General features: G+C 44.3%; 1 protein-coding gene across 1 annotated transcript in view; it reads left to right on the top strand.

Annotated features, from left to right (window-relative positions):
* The window catches only part of LOC129702932 (uncharacterized), a 46,393-nt gene extending 43,290 nt beyond the window's left edge, over window positions 1–3,103 (top strand). The window contains exon 3 of the mRNA XM_055645037.1: window positions 1,734–3,103. Coding sequence (XP_055501012.1) covers window positions 1,734–2,687 — 954 coding nt within the window. The 3' untranslated portion in view covers window positions 2,688–3,103. The remainder of the gene's footprint in view (window positions 1–1,733) is intronic.
* The last annotated feature ends 12,524 nt before the right edge of the window (window positions 3,104–15,627 follow it).

Genomic DNA, 15,627 nt, shown 5'->3' with positions numbered 1-15,627 from the left:
TTTTCAACACGTTGAAAAATGTCCACGAGAGCCCCGAGCACCGATGAGTGGCCATTACCGTAAATGTCCGAGTTCGAATCAGGGCAAACTCGGGAGAACTCTTGGAATGAACTCGTACCGTGGGACAGGGTTATTAGTCACCCAGCTATAGCAACGGTGGAAATTGTGCAGAGAAGATTTATTTGCCAGGAGTTGAAGGCCTGAAGGGCTTGAAGGACTGAGCTATAGGGAGAGGTTAGGTAAACTAGAACTTTATTCATGCAGCACAGATGGATGATGCGTGATCTTACAGAGGTGTTTAAGATCATGAGGGGAATAGATAGGGTAAATGCACAGAGTTTTTAACCCAGAAAAGAGGAATCAAGAACAGAGGACATTGGCTTAAGTTGAGAGAAGTAAGATAGTAAAATAGGAACCTAAGGGACAGTTTCTTTTCACACAGAGGGCAGTGGTTATATGGAATAAGCTGTCAGAGGAGAAAGTTGTGGCAAAAATAGTACCGAGCAGCACAATGGCGCAGCAGTAGAATTGCTGCCTTACAACACCTGAGACCCAGGTTCAATCTTGACTCTGGGTGCTGTCTGTATAAATTATGCATGTTCTTCCTATGACCGCGTGGGTTTTCTCTGGATGTTTGGGATTTCTCCCACATTCCAAAGACATGCAGGTTTGTAGGTCAATTGGCTTCTGTAATTTATCCCTAGTGTGTAGGATAGAATTAGTATATGACCGATCGTTGGTCGGCGTGGACTCAGTGGGCTGAAGGGCCCGTTTCCACACTGTGTATCTAAAGTAAGCCTAAACATTTAAAAGACATTCAAACAGGTACATGGATAGGGAAGGTTGAGATGGATATGGGCCAAATGCGGGCAGCCGAGACTAGCTTAGCTGGGGCATCTTGGTCGGCTTGTGCGAGTTGGGCCGAAAGGCCTGTTTCCATGCTGTGTGACTCTATGATAGGGCTTGCACTGCTGTCAAAGAATGAGGAATCAGAGAATCAGTGCTGGTCAGGGGAACAAGTGAGACACGCTAGACTTACCACGTACAGGAAAAGCAAATGCCTGCAGCCAATGAAAAACTGAGATAAAAACACCAAGTGTTGGAAATATTTGACATTTGATTCGTTTCCATTTAATGACCCTTCATCAGATGCTGCCTGGCCTATTTTGTATTTCTAGGTTTTTTCTGGGTTTGTCTCACCTAAAATGCAGGTGAACCGTCTCTGAAGTGTTAAATATCTGATGCATGGTCTGTAATGCTGGATGATGCATTTTTTGATCAAAAGAAAGGAATGGATTGACCACTTTGCACAGAGTTGCAGTGGAGGGTATTTACGTCGAACCCAGACAATAATATCAACTCTTCAATGCAGAGACAAGAGGCTGAATTTGTACTGGTGCAGATGACTAAACCATGGCAATGTGACAATTCCACATCCTGCCCCATGTAAATGAGAAAAGTGTATAGAATCATGGAAAATGGGTGCAGGCATAGGCCATTCAGCCCTTCGAGCCAGCATTGCCATTTAATATGATCGTGGCTGATCATCCAAAATCAGTACCCCATTCCTGCCTTCTCCCCACATCCCATATGAATGAATAGGGAAAATCATTGATGTCACTCTAAATTATCTTCTAAAATAAACATATGCCATTGCCACCAAATAGCTCTCTTCTCTCTTGCTTAATTTCTGCATTAGCTCTGATTAAAAAAAAATGCATTTTCTGTTCCAGATCCAGAAAATGCTGTCTGAAAAGGACGATGAGACTTACGCACAAATTGGCACACATCTAACTCCTTTGGCGCAGAAACTAAGGAAGGACCAGGACTCGGTTAGCACCAGTGGAAACGTGAGGGGAAATAACGGCATTGTGGAAACTGGCAGTGAACATGGCATGGAAAGGATGACAACCAAGTGTCCTTACCACAATCTTCCTGATGGAATGGTCCGAGCCCTCTCACTGGAGTTTCCCAATGAAGCAACACTTGACATGGATTCGGCGAGACAAGCCAACGGGGTCAGAGGGAATAGCCAGTTGACATTGAATATTTCCAAATGTTCTTCGCCACTTTCCCACAACAATGCTTCCAGGAATGGTTCTCAGAGAGAGCTGAGCAATTCCCAGAGGAACATCCTTCCACAGACCAAAGAATCGCCAACATGTATCCATGCTCCAAACAAAAACTCCATAGTTACCCAAACTGACCAGAAAGCTACAAAACGGCCCACGCCCCGGCCAGCAGCAAGCATCCCAGAGCCGCCATCTCCCGACTCCAGTAGCTACGCCATTTATGATGTGCCACGGCCCTGCCTGTGCTCTTCAATATGCCATGGTGTCTCCTGGCCTACTCCAGCTTCAGACTTCCAGCACAACCCTTTGAAGCGCTCTTTAAGTGAAATTGGCCCGGCTGCCTTTGAAATACCCCTAGAAATGGTCCAGGAGAACAAGTACGCAGTGCCGAGACCTGTGACTTATCCGAGCCATAAAAACTACGAAACGGAATTTAAAGATCTGGAGAAATCATCGTCCAAGGACTCAGGTGTGCTTTCCTATGTGGATTCCCAATTGCTGGATTTGATTCCCGAGGGGAACAAGTCTCATATTGACTCAAAAAATAATCTAGAGACCAAACAAAGACAGGTGGCTGACAAGGAATCCATTGAAGATAAAAGTGTATTTATTTAACTTAATTGTTAGCTAAGAATCTTGAACGTACAGAAAATAAGCCATCTACGTGTCAATTTCAAAGGGAAGGTTTACCCTGTACACTTTCATACAGCATTAATGAAAGCAGCATGTGTGATTAATTACCAGGCCAAAATACAATGATTTCATTTGCACATTTAATTTATTGCTATCCATAAGTTTAACATTCTAATGTGAATGTTAGTGAAGGTGAACCAGTTGACCAATTTTTATTCTGTAAGGGTGATCAAAGTCAATTGCAAATAGAAATCTCTGCAACTAGTAATAATTGCTTCTGTAAAAACAGGAAAAATACAGTGCATATTGCATAACAGTGCGGCGACGTAACTCACATTGCAGCGGCCCCCTACAGCCTATCTGTCTTTTTTTTAAATATTTTGTCTAGTTAAATTTAGTTGTCCGTGTTTTTTATAATACAGTTTTTAACTGTGTATATGTGGGGGGCGGGGGAGGTGGAGGGAAAAGCTTTTTTTAAATTTTCCTTGTCGGGTCTCCGTTGTCGTATGGGCCTAGTATCGTGGAGCGGCCTTCAACCGGAACGATCTGGGGGCTCCAGTCACGGAGCCCACGGAGCTGCGGACTACTCACCATTGTGTGGCTGGCCGGCCTCGGAGTGTGGGGTGCGGTGATGGCTCGCTGCTGTGGTCCGACTACGGAGCTCAGAGACTGCAGCTGCAGACCGGTGGACTGGGACATCGGGAGCTCGCGGGCCCGGATGGGAGACCGCTTTTCGGAGCTCCCGCAACGCAACTTCGCCAGCCCGTGTCGCGGGGTTGGAATGACCCGGAGCGGGGCCGTACATCGCCCGGCACGGCTTTAATGGCCGCGGGACATTCCAGCGCCCGCCGGGGGCTCCAACTTGTGACTTTTGGGCCTGGAGCGGGGCCATACATCGCCCGGCGCGGCCTTAAATGGCCGTGGGACTTGTCATTGCCCGCCTGGGGCTTCGACATCGGGAGAGAAATTGTGCAGGGGAGAGAAAAGACTGCCTTCCATCACAGTGAGGAGGAGATTCACTGTGATGGATGTTTGTGTAAATTGAATTGTTTGTATGTCTTGTAGGAATTGACTTTGTTTGTATGGCTGTGGAAACGGAGTTTCGTTTGAGCCTCACTGAGGTTCAAATGTCATGGAATAAATAATATTGTATTATTGTATATTGTATACCTTGGAGAGAATTCGAAGCATTGATCCAACGACATGCAAAAATAATAACACTAGTCGCAAGTACTGATTGCAATAGCAGAAGAAAACTATTCTGGAGGAAAACAACCGTGCATTTTTTATTTAAGAAGGAACTGCAAATGCTGGAAAATCGAAGGTAGACAAAAGTGCTGGAGAAACTCAGCGTGTGTGGCAGCATCTATGGAGCGAAGGAAATAGGCAACGTTTCGGGCCGAAACCCTTCTTCAGACCAAAGATCTTTGCTTCAGACTGATGGGGGGGGGGGGGGGGGGGGGTAGGGTGGGGGGGGGGGGGGGGGATCTCTCCCTCAGCCCTCCGGCTCCTCCTCTTCCTTTCTTCTTCCCGCCCCCCACCCACCCTATTTCAGTCTGACGAAGGGTTTCGGACCGAAACGTTGCCTATTTCCTTTGCTCCATAGGTACTGAGTTTCTCCAGCACTTTTGTCTACCGTACATTTTTTATTTATGTTTCATCATTAGCAGTCCACAAATCTCAATTAATCAAATCGCATAATCAAATTATTAACATTGGAATTCTGAGCATCACGTTTTGGAAGCATGTAAAGAGCCTTTGTTGAATATGCTGAGAAGGTTTTCCAAAACTGGACAGTTCAGCTAATTGGAGCCAAAGAAAATCCAGGGGTTTTCTTCCCCTGGGCGGAGCAGGTTAATTTCAGTTTAATTTGCTGTCACATGTATTGAGGTACAGTGAAACACTGTTGTTGTGTGCTATCCAGTCGGTGGAAAGACAATACATGATTACAATCGAGCATTTCATTGTGATTGTTTGTAATCAGGTTTCCAGTTGCAGGAATGAACGCAAAATAAACTGCAATGCTGGAATCTTGCGCAAAATGCAAATTGCTGATGAAAGTTTCCCGATTCAAAACAATATCTGTCCTTTCCCCTCCACAGATGCTTCCCGGCCCACTGAGTTCCTCCAGCCCTTTGTGTTTTGTTCCATTTTCGGGAAGATCAATGTGAAGGACACAGAAATGAGAAAGTGAGGGAAAACAGTAAATGCTGAGAGCTATCTATTCATATTAAGCTGTCAAGATGGAGTGACAGTAGTGCTGCTACCTTACAGCACTCGAGACTCGGGTTCAATCTTGACCACGGGTGCAGTCTTGGGGTGATGTTCTCCGCCATGACCGCGTGCGTTTTCTCCAGTTGCTCCGGTTTCCTCCCACAATCCAAAGACGTACAGGTTTGTAGGTTAATTGGCATGGTATAAATGTAAAATTGTGTTTGTGTGTGGGTATCGCTGGTTGGCCTGTTTGCACGCTGTACCTCTAAACTAAACTAAACAAAACTATCTGTAACACATTGGGTGAGAGTTTGCTGGGAGTCTCTGACCTTGACATTTAAATGCATGGGGTCATCTACACGTCTGATCAATCAGGTAGCTTTCTTACAAGCAGAAGTGTAATGTGAAGCTGAATGAGACAATCCCAGGTGGGGCAAGAAATGGAGGCCAATACTCAGGCAAGCCATAAGGAAAATGTTTGTAGGAGCATCTTAGGATCAGGAAGAGGACAACCCAGAGTAGGGTAGGTCTAAACATCCCTTTGGGACAGAGTATAGCCTGACCACTCTGTCCCTGTCATCATCACGTTTGGACGATAAGATAAGACTTCGTTAGTCATGACATAAACTGCAGTGAAATAAATGTTAAGATATTTAGATATTAATTTTTATTTGCTCCATTCTTGAGAATAAGGGATGTATAAATACTTTATTGTCACATGTGACTAGTCACAGTGAAATTCTTTGCTTGCAAACCCAAGGTATGCAAATAGTCACCACATAAAGGGCACTGACAAAGATACAGAGTATCTGTTTGTTCACCCCCCCCCCCCCCCCCCCCCCCCCATGTCGGTCCCACCAAACCGGTTCCTCCATTGTTCTTCCCCCTCCCTTAATCCTGCCTTCTCTGTTAAATACCAAAGATCCTTTGATACTATTTTTTTTTAATGTCAGTTTCCCTGGTGACCTAAGCGATATGTATCTTTCATTCAACATCCTTAAAAAATAGATTAATTTGCCATTAATTTAATTGCAGTTCGTGTGATCTTGACCCAGGACAAATGGTTGACACATTGTCCATGCTAATGTAATGATCACACTTCAAAAATATGTTATAGATGTAAGCCATTGGGATACCCAGCAGTTGCGAAATGTTCTCTAGAATGACGAGGTATTTTATGTTTTGGTTTCAAGACATACAGTATTTTTGTTAACTATTCTTCATTTTAATTTCACTGCAAAATTTCAAGCATGATTCTTTCCTTCTGATTCAATAAAGAGATGTAAGTTTTTTTTAAATATATATATATATTTTGCATTTAGACCATTTTCTATTCAAATGTATCCTGCTCCTCCCATTTCAGAAAATACACAACATTATTTGTTGCCCAACCTAAGTCCATTGTTCCATATCATTTGTCAATATATATATAAATTACATGGAATTTGTATGTGTAAAATGTGCCTTGGCTTCTGCCAGATATATTGTGCATAATTGTATCTGTGTAAAAGTATGCATTTAAAAAAATTAAACATTTTTTAAGTTTTTCATCACTTTTTCTGCTTTCCTCAGCAATCTGTGTGAACCATCATAAGGTCATAAGTGATAGCAAAATTAGGCCATTCGGCCCAACAAGTCTACTCCGCCATTCAATCATGGCTGATCTATCTCTCCTTCCTAACTCCATTCTCCTGCCTTCTCCCCATAACCTCTGACACCCATACTAATCCAGAATCTATCTCTCTGCTTTGAAAATATTAATTGACGGCCTCCACAGCCTTCTGTGGCAAAAATTTCCACAGATTCCCCACCCTCTGACTAAAGAATTTCCTCCTCATCTCCTTCTTAAAGGAACATCCTTTAATTCTGAGGCTATGAACTCTGGTCCTAGACTCCCCCACTAGTGGAAACATCCTCTCCATATTCACTCTATCCAGGCCTTTCACTAGTCTGTAGGTTTCAATGAGGTTCCCCCTCATCTAACTCCAACGAGTACAGGCCCAGTGCCGTCAAAAGCTCATCATATGTTAACCCACTCATTTCTGGGAACACTCTGGCCCCTCTCCAGAGTCAGCACATCCTTCCTCAGATATGGTGCCCAAGGTTAATTGGCCTCTGTAAATTGCACTGTGCAGGGAGTGGATGAGAAAGTGGGAGAGTATAGAACTACTGTGAACAAGAGATCGACATGGACTCGGTGGACTGAAGGACTTGTTTCCATGCTGTATCTCCAAACTAAACTAAAGTGGTTCCTCTAACCCGGCCTCCTGTTCCTGAGGCTGTGTCAGAAGATGTGGTCAGAATATGTAACCAGGAACAGAAATCAGTCTAGCCTGCCTTCCATCTGTTCTAATGCCATCTCTTCCCCACTATTTCCTTCAGCGCCTGATTGTGGCAGTGAGGCCATTTGCGGGCTTTGTGGAATAAGCAGAGGCCAGCAGATTGTTACAGACTGCTGAACTAGAAAATCCATCCTGTGATCCCATCATCCTGACAGTCTCCCATCACAAGATGAATAAAGTGCTTGGAAGAACAGTTAGATATTAGAAAGAGAGGTCAACATCTTGCTCTTTAGTGAGATGGCACAACTAGGATCTGGTCAGAAGAAGGGACTCGACTCAAAACATCATCTATACCTTTTCTCCAGAGATGCTGCCTGACCCGCTGAGTTACTCCAGCTTTTTGTGTCTATATTTGAGCCCACATAAAACCCACTTATAACATATTTCAGGTAGAATCACTCTAACCCAAAGTCAAGCTGGATCATGTAATGATAGACAATAGAGAATAGACAATAGGTGCAGGAGTAGGACATTCGGCCCTTCGAGCCAACACTGCCAATGTGATCATGGCTGATCATCCACAATCAGTACCCCATTCCTGCCTTCTCCCCATATCCCTGACTCCGCTATTTTTAAGATCCCTATCAAGCTCTCTCTTGAAAGTATCTAGAGAACCAGCCTCCACCGCCCTCTGAGGCAGAGAATTCCACAGACTCACAACTCTCTGTGTGAAAAAGTGTTTCCTCGTCTCCGTTCTAAATGCCTTACAACTTATTCTTAAACTGGGGGCCCTGGTTCTGGACTCCCCCAACATCGGGAACATGTTTCCTGCCTCTAGCATGTTCAAACCCTTAATAATCTATTATGCTTCAATAAGATTTTATTCAATAAAATATGATGTAAGTTTGATTTACATTTTGGGAATTAAACTGGGGCTGATAATATATTCAAGCTGAGGAAGTTCACACAAGATGATAGTCGCACAACACATGACCACAGATGCAACAGGAAGGACCTACTTCCCTAACCTGAGGGATTTATCTGAAGAACCTACACATGAATTAACTGGTTGAATGATTTAAAAGGAACTGGTGGTCAAATTATTTCACCCAAGAGTATCTGCAATTGCTACTCTGAAAGAGATGCATATCCTTGTCACCTTTCAAGGTATTTGGATATGTATTTTAGACAGCGAGTTCCATTTAGTGATATAATTTAACATATGATGAGCGTTTGTCGGCCCTGGGTCTGTACTCGCTGAAGTTTAGAAGAATGGGGGGGGGACCTCATTGAAATTTACGGAATATTGAAAGGCCTGAATAGAGTGGTATGGAGATGATGTTTCCACTAGTGGGAGAGTATAGGACTTGTGGTCATAGCCTCAGAATTAAAGGATGGTTCTTTTGGAAGTAGATGGGGAAGAATTTCTTTAGTCAGAGGGTGGTGAATCTGTGGAATTCTTTGCCACAGAATGCTATGGAGGCCAAGTATGAATATTTTTGTCAGAGTTTAGATTCTTGATTGAGACGGGTATCGGGGTTTATGGGGAGAAGGCAGGAGAATGGGGTTAGGAGGGAGAGATAGATCAGCCATGATTGAATGGTGGAGTTGATGGGCTGAATGGCCTAATTCTACACCCATCACATGATCTTATGACCTCTTGACCTAGTCATGATGTCATAGTTGTAAAACATGGAAACAGGCTCTTTGGCCCAACGCATCCATGGTTACCAAAATACTCCATAGGCCTAAACAAGTCCCATAGGCCTGTCTTGGGCCTATATCACTCTAAACCTTTCCTATCCATGTATTAGTGTCCAAAAGCCTTTTGCATTTTGTTATTGTACCTGCACCAACTGCCTCCTCTAGCAACATGTTGCATATGCCCACCACCCTCTGAGTGACCAGGTTGTCCCCCAAGATCTTATATTTTCCCTCTCACCTTAAACCTATGTCCTCTAGTTATCGAATCATCTAACCTGAGAAAAAGATGGTGCATTCACGCTTTTTATTCTCCTCTATGATTCTATGAGACTATAAGACTTCCCCTCAACCTCCTGCAATTCAAGGCATATATGGGAGCTATAGACGATTGGACTGTCTCCGTGGATTGTCACCTTGTCGTGGTGGAGAAGCTTGTGTGGACCTGAGATACTGCGAGCTATGCCGTCTGGAGCTATGCTCCTGATAGGGCCAACCATGGCGGTAAGGTTGAGGGGGAGGTCTCTGACAAAGAGCAATCCAACCAAGACCTCAACAGTGGAACAGGCGGAGGACGATGGCTGACCTAAGTGGAGCGTCACAACGGCTGGGAAGGCGGATGAAGGCTGCAGCAGAAAAGGGTCTCCGGTCGTCTTGGACTCTATGCCACTGGATCTTGATCCAGATCTGTCAAGGAGTGTGGGGTGGCTGTCTGTACACCAGTCTCCCCACGTTAAACAAAGTCACGAACAGGCATCCTCCAGATAGGGAATAGCATCCTGGAGACACCCATAGTCAGCAATGACTGAAGGGGGCCTAAGAAGAATAAACTATTGAGCCTAACATCTGTGGTGGGCTAGTTAGTAGCGTAGTGGGGAGCTTTATGAGTGATATGGTTATATATATGCATTTGTATAGACAGTGGCTGATTAGGGATAGTCAGCATGGTTATGTATGTGGAACAGTGTGCCTTACAAGTTTTTTGAAGAAGTAACCAAAGTAACCAAAAGGATTGCTGAGCGCAAAGCCATAGACGTTGTCTATATGGAGTTCAATATGACATTTGATAAAGTTCTGCATGGTGGGCTACTCTGGAAGGTTAGATCGCGTGGGATCCAGGATGAGGTAGCTGACTGGATAGAGTATTGGAAGCAGTGGGTGATGGTGGAAGGTTGTTTTTCAGACTGGAGTCCTGTCACTACTAGATATAGATAGATATGCCTTTTATTGTCACTATACATGTACAATGAAATTAAAAGCTGCTCGTACTCAGCGCATACATATAATTTAGTACAAAAAACAAGAAACAGAAAAACAAAAACAGAAGGGAGAAGGGGGGGGATAGGTGCACAATTCTGCGGCACTATATACATATATACAGATGGAAGTCCGGGTGTTGGGCTGTGAAGTCAGTGCATGTGTGAATTTGAATTAAGAGTAGTTATAATTTTCGGAAAGCAACTATTCCTGAGTCTATTTGTCCTGGATTTGATGCACCTATAGCGCCTTCCAGAGGGCAGCAGGTCGAACAGTCCAAACGCAGGATGGGAGCTGTCTTTGATGATATTCTTTGCCCTGCTAAGGCAGCGGGAGGTGTAGATATCCATCAGGGAGGGGAGAGGACAACCAATGATCTTTTGCGCTGTCCTAGTTACCCTCTGAAGCCTCTCCCTGTCTGCCATGGTGCAGCTACTAGTGTGCCTCAGGGATTGGTGCTGAGCCCATTGCTGTTTGTGGTTTATACGCACAAGGCATTGTTAGTACGGGTTGTAGATGTCACTGAAGTGGGTGGTATCGTAAATAGCAAAAATCGTCATGAAAAATTACAGCAGGATCTTAATAGGTTGGGCAAGTGCACAGTGGAATGGTTAATGGAGTTTAATGCAAATTATTTCAAGGAGTTGCATTTTGGGGAGGCAAACCAGTCCAGAACTTTCACAGGGCATGGCAGGGTTGGGGTTGTGTTGTGGAGCAGAGGGGTCGAGGAGTGCAGGTACATAGTTCCTTCAAAGAGGCATCATAGATAGATTGGGTGATCAAGAGGGCTTTCGGTACATTGTCCTGGATCAATCAGGGTACCGAGTATTGACGTTGGGAATGTTATGTTACAGCTCATTGGTGAGGCCACAGTTGGGTGTGTTATGTTCAGATCTGGTCACCCTGCTATAGAAAGAATGTCATTACGTTGGAGAAAGGCCACAAACAAACTGGAGGAACAACACTTCATATTCTGCTGAGGTAACTTACAACTTACAACCCAACAAAACAAACATCAAATTCTCCAATTTTAGGCATCCTCTAACAATCCCACTCCTCCTCTTTCTTCCCACTTTCACTGTACCCCATCTGGACCAGCACCTGTTTCTCCGAAGATAGACACAAGATGCTGGAGTAGCTCAGCGGGACAAGCAGCATCTCTGGAGAAAAGGAATGGGTGACGTTTCGGGTCGAGACCCTTCTTCAGATTATTTCTCCCCTCCTCCTCCATTCCCCGCTCTACCTCCACAATTCAAGATTCATCAAACCATTTGTCTCGAACCTTCACATTTTTTAAATCTCTGTCATTTGTCCAACCATCTGCTTATCAAAGATCTCTCAGACACATTTTCACCTATTACCTGCCACGCTTGATCCTGCCCCTCTCTATTCCAGCTTTGTATCTCCAAACTAAATTAAATTAAATGATGCCCTGCTTCTGCACCAGTGGCCTGTGAATGAAAATCGCAGAGAATCCAGGCAGGGCATTACATGTCATCACACTCCAGGGCACATGTGTGTTTTACCATGTGTTGGAACATTGCCACATGAAGACGAAGGGTTTCAGCCCGAAACGTTGCCTATTTCCTTCGCTCCATAGATGCTGCGACACCCGCTGAGTTTCTCCAGCACTTTTGTCGGCCACATGACATATATTGTTTGCTCTTGTCTGGTCCCTGTGATCCGACATTCCAGCCGAGGAACCTCATACATTGCCTGTGGAACAGGTACATGGGAGGTCCTTTTATACTCAGCTTCCTTCTGTGTGACCACCAAACGTTTATCAATCCAACTGCCTAAAATGTATTTTATATTTCATGAAAACTGACATTGCAGATACAGTGTTTTAACTAAAGCCGCCAACTTGTCCTGGGGGGCCCTTGTCTGCCCTAAACCTGGGAAGCAGTGTGGCGTAGTGGTTAAGTTGCTGCCTTACAGTGCCAGAGACCCAGGTTCGATCTTGAAACATAGACATAGAAACATAGAAATTAGGTGCAGGAGTAGGCCATTCGGCCCTTCGAGCCTGCACCACCATTCAATATGATCATGGCTGATCATCCAACTCAGTATCCTGTACCTGCCTTCTCTCCATACCCCCTGATCCCCTTAGCCACAAGGGCCACATCTAACTCCCTCTTAAATATAGCCAATGAACTGACCACAGTTGCTGTCTGTACTGAGTTTGTACGTTCTCCCATGATCTGCGTGAGTTTTCTTCCCACACTCCAAAGACGTATAGGATTGTATGTTAATTGGCTTGGTGTAAATGTAAAATTGTCCCGCGTGTGTGTAGGATAGTTATGGGCCTGTCCGACTTAGGCAATTTTTTAGGCGACTGCAGGAGACTATGCGGACGCCACATATTTGCGGGTGGTTGCCAGGGAGTCGCCTTCACGGCCGTGAGGAGTTCCGGTATTCTGGGAACTAGTCGCGGCCTCATTATGGTCACCGCGAAGATTAGTGGCGACCAGAATGAAGCCATGGAGAGCAGCGAGAATTCTCGTGCCGTACGTGGTCGCCAGGAGGTCCTAGTGGGTCAACAGGAGGTCGAAGGTTCTTGTAGGTTGTAGCCGGTGCTGACGTGAATTTCATTGGCTCATTGGGGAAAAAAACGTAGTAACAGTAATTTTCAGAACCAAGGATACCTGACCGGTAATGTTAAATGTCCGCCAAGCTTCACAGCCGTGTATCTCTGGCTTCTTAAAGGTTGTCTCCACTCCTTCTCCCACCTTATCCCCCTTCCCGTCATTTAAAGGACTTACCGTACACTGTCCTTAATTACAGCGCCAACCTTCCAGTTCATCGCGGTGCGTGTCTGTATCACCTTGGCTTTGCACCGTGTGAATTTCACTCAGACAGCGCTCCCCCGCTTGCCCTGTCACCCGCCTGCAGAACGGGCTAGTGAAGGAAGCGATGTGTGTGTGTGTGTGTGTGTGTGTGCGTGTGTGTGTGTGCGTATCTGCGTGTGTGTGTTCCACTCTGACAGTCAGCGTTCCAGTTGCCAGTTTTTCAGGCGACTGCCCGCAACTTGACAATCGCCAGCAGTCACCTGAAAAATCGCCTAAGTGGGACAGGGGTTCAGGGATCGCTGGTCAGTGCGAACACGGTGGGCCGAAGGGCCTGTTTCCGTGCTGTATCACTAAACTAAACTGCCAAAATGCACAGATTGGAGAGACATATGGGCCATTCCTGAAAATTCTCAATTCCCCAAAGACTATAACATTTTAATTTCAAATGTTTATCTGAAACCAATGGCAATAATGGTAAACTTTATTTGCTGCCAAGCAGAAATCCAGACCAATTCTCCGACCAGTCTGACTGTCTCCAACTACATTTTATCTGTTTGCTTTGTGGTCACATTCTCCCAGCTAACAATCATCTCTTCTGATTTTCTCCGCTGATCTCTACATTTTCTTCGATCTCCATTCCCTTTGTCCTGTTTTCACACCTTTGCACTTCCTTATCTATCCATCTCCCTCCCCCCTGACGTCAGTCTGAAGAAGGGACTCGCCCTGAAATGTCACCCATTCCTCCTCTCCAGAGATGCTGCCTGCCCCGCTGGGTTACACCAGCAATTTGTGTCTATCTTCGGTTTAATCCAGCATCTGCACAACCTTCCCACACAAGTGGAAAACCAGCATGCATCCTCAACAGAGAAATGTGGCTAGGTTCATTTTTGCCAGAACCATCCCAGGAGTGTGATGGGTGAAGTTTAAGACAGGATCTCCAGCCCATTAGCCAGATATATGATTGTTCTCCAAGGATTATGTTGGTTGGAGTCACCACAGATGGAAAGGATGTAGGTACTTTGCAAGTGTGAAAGGAGATAAATAAAAATGAGCATTGGACAAAAAACATATCTTCCCTTCCCATAATGTCAACCCGGAAAATTAACCTTGTCCTCTAGATTTCTTGAGAAGACTTTGTTCATTGTACTATTTTCTGGCACAAGTGGGAATTTCCGTAGAGTACAGAGAAGGAATTATTTCACTCGGCATCTTTACAGTCATTTGTTTTTTTCTTTTGTTTGACCGCTCGACACTGACCGCTAAATAACATTGTCTTTGGTGGTTTTCAAATAAAACTAGTGAAACATCTGAACTTCCAGAATTTCTGTTTGCTTGGTTGCCTTGCAGATCTCGTCCCATTTGGCAAACCCCCAAGCAACACCTCATTCCCGAAATAAGCCAACGGTCTTGATACTTGGCATGTGGTGTATGCAGAGACGAGGCCTGGGAAATTCCCAGTAAGTTCTTTTATGACAAGGAGACTCATTTCATTCCAAGTAAATGTGTGCCTTACCCAGCCTTTGGACCAACGTTTCCAAATGTTCTTATGAGGTTGAAGGTAGGATTTTTAGTTTATTTTATACCAGGAACAAATTTAAAACCTCCTAACTCTTCGATTAATCTATTTGAAAACTCAATAAACACTTCAGAAAACAATCTGCAATTTAACAGACCAGGACATTGGCAGTAGGGGGGGTGTAGGTGGGAGGTTAGATTTTCTACTTATTTAACTTGGCAAGCAATGCATTTTTGGCCAGCAACTCAACAAACCAATGATAGAAAATAAATTAACATTGGGAAGGGGAATGGAAAGAGCAACATTTTTCTCTAAACATTAAATATGAATTTAATTGTTAAGCAGGAAATATTTTAACATGAATAATAGCGTTTGATTTGAATGCTGTCCCAGGCTGTTCTTCTATTGCGAAGATAGACACAAAATGCTGGAGTAACTCAGCGGGACAGGCAGCATCTCTGGAGAGAAGGAATGGGTGATGTTTCGGGTCGAGACCCTTCTTCAGATATTCGTATTGGTTTATTATTGTCACCTGAGGTACAATTGAAACACTTTGTTCTGCACCTTATCCAGAGAAATTGGACCACACACACGAGTACAATAGCTAGCGAGACAAAATAGTGCAGAACGTGGTGGTGTAACTGCAGAGTAAATGCAGATAATTAAAAGTGCAAGGAATGCAAAAAGGTAGATTGGAAGATTAGAAAATTCATCTGTAGTTTATGAGAGGCCCAATCAGTAACCTCTGGGATTGATAAAAGTTAAAAATGATTTCAAGCAAATTATACTGTCAAACACAAAACCATAAATTATAACTTTAAATATGGAAACTATTATTAACTTGTTATTTTTTTATCAATTTGAATTTAAAACTTAGTTACACAAAATGTTCAATATCCTTCCATTCGAAAAGTGACTGAAACTATCAGTATCTGGTTGTGTGATTAAATTAGAACAAGCTTCCTTGAGTCATAGAATGATACAGTGTGGAAACAGGCCCTTCGGCCCAACTTGCCCACGCTGGCCAACATTTCCCAGCTACACCAGTCCCACCAGCCCGTGTTTGGTCCATATCCCTCCAAACCTGTCCTGTCCATGTAACTGTTTCTTAAATGTTGGGATAGTCCCAGCCTCAACTACCTCCTCTGACAGCTTGTTCCAAT

The sequence above is a fragment of the Leucoraja erinacea genome, chromosome 1 (genome assembly GCF_028641065.1).
Source record: "Leucoraja erinacea ecotype New England chromosome 1, Leri_hhj_1, whole genome shotgun sequence".
Classification (NCBI taxonomy): Eukaryota; Metazoa; Chordata; class Chondrichthyes; order Rajiformes; family Rajidae; genus Leucoraja; species Leucoraja erinaceus.
This window is presented reverse-complemented; position numbering and strand designations above follow the sequence as displayed.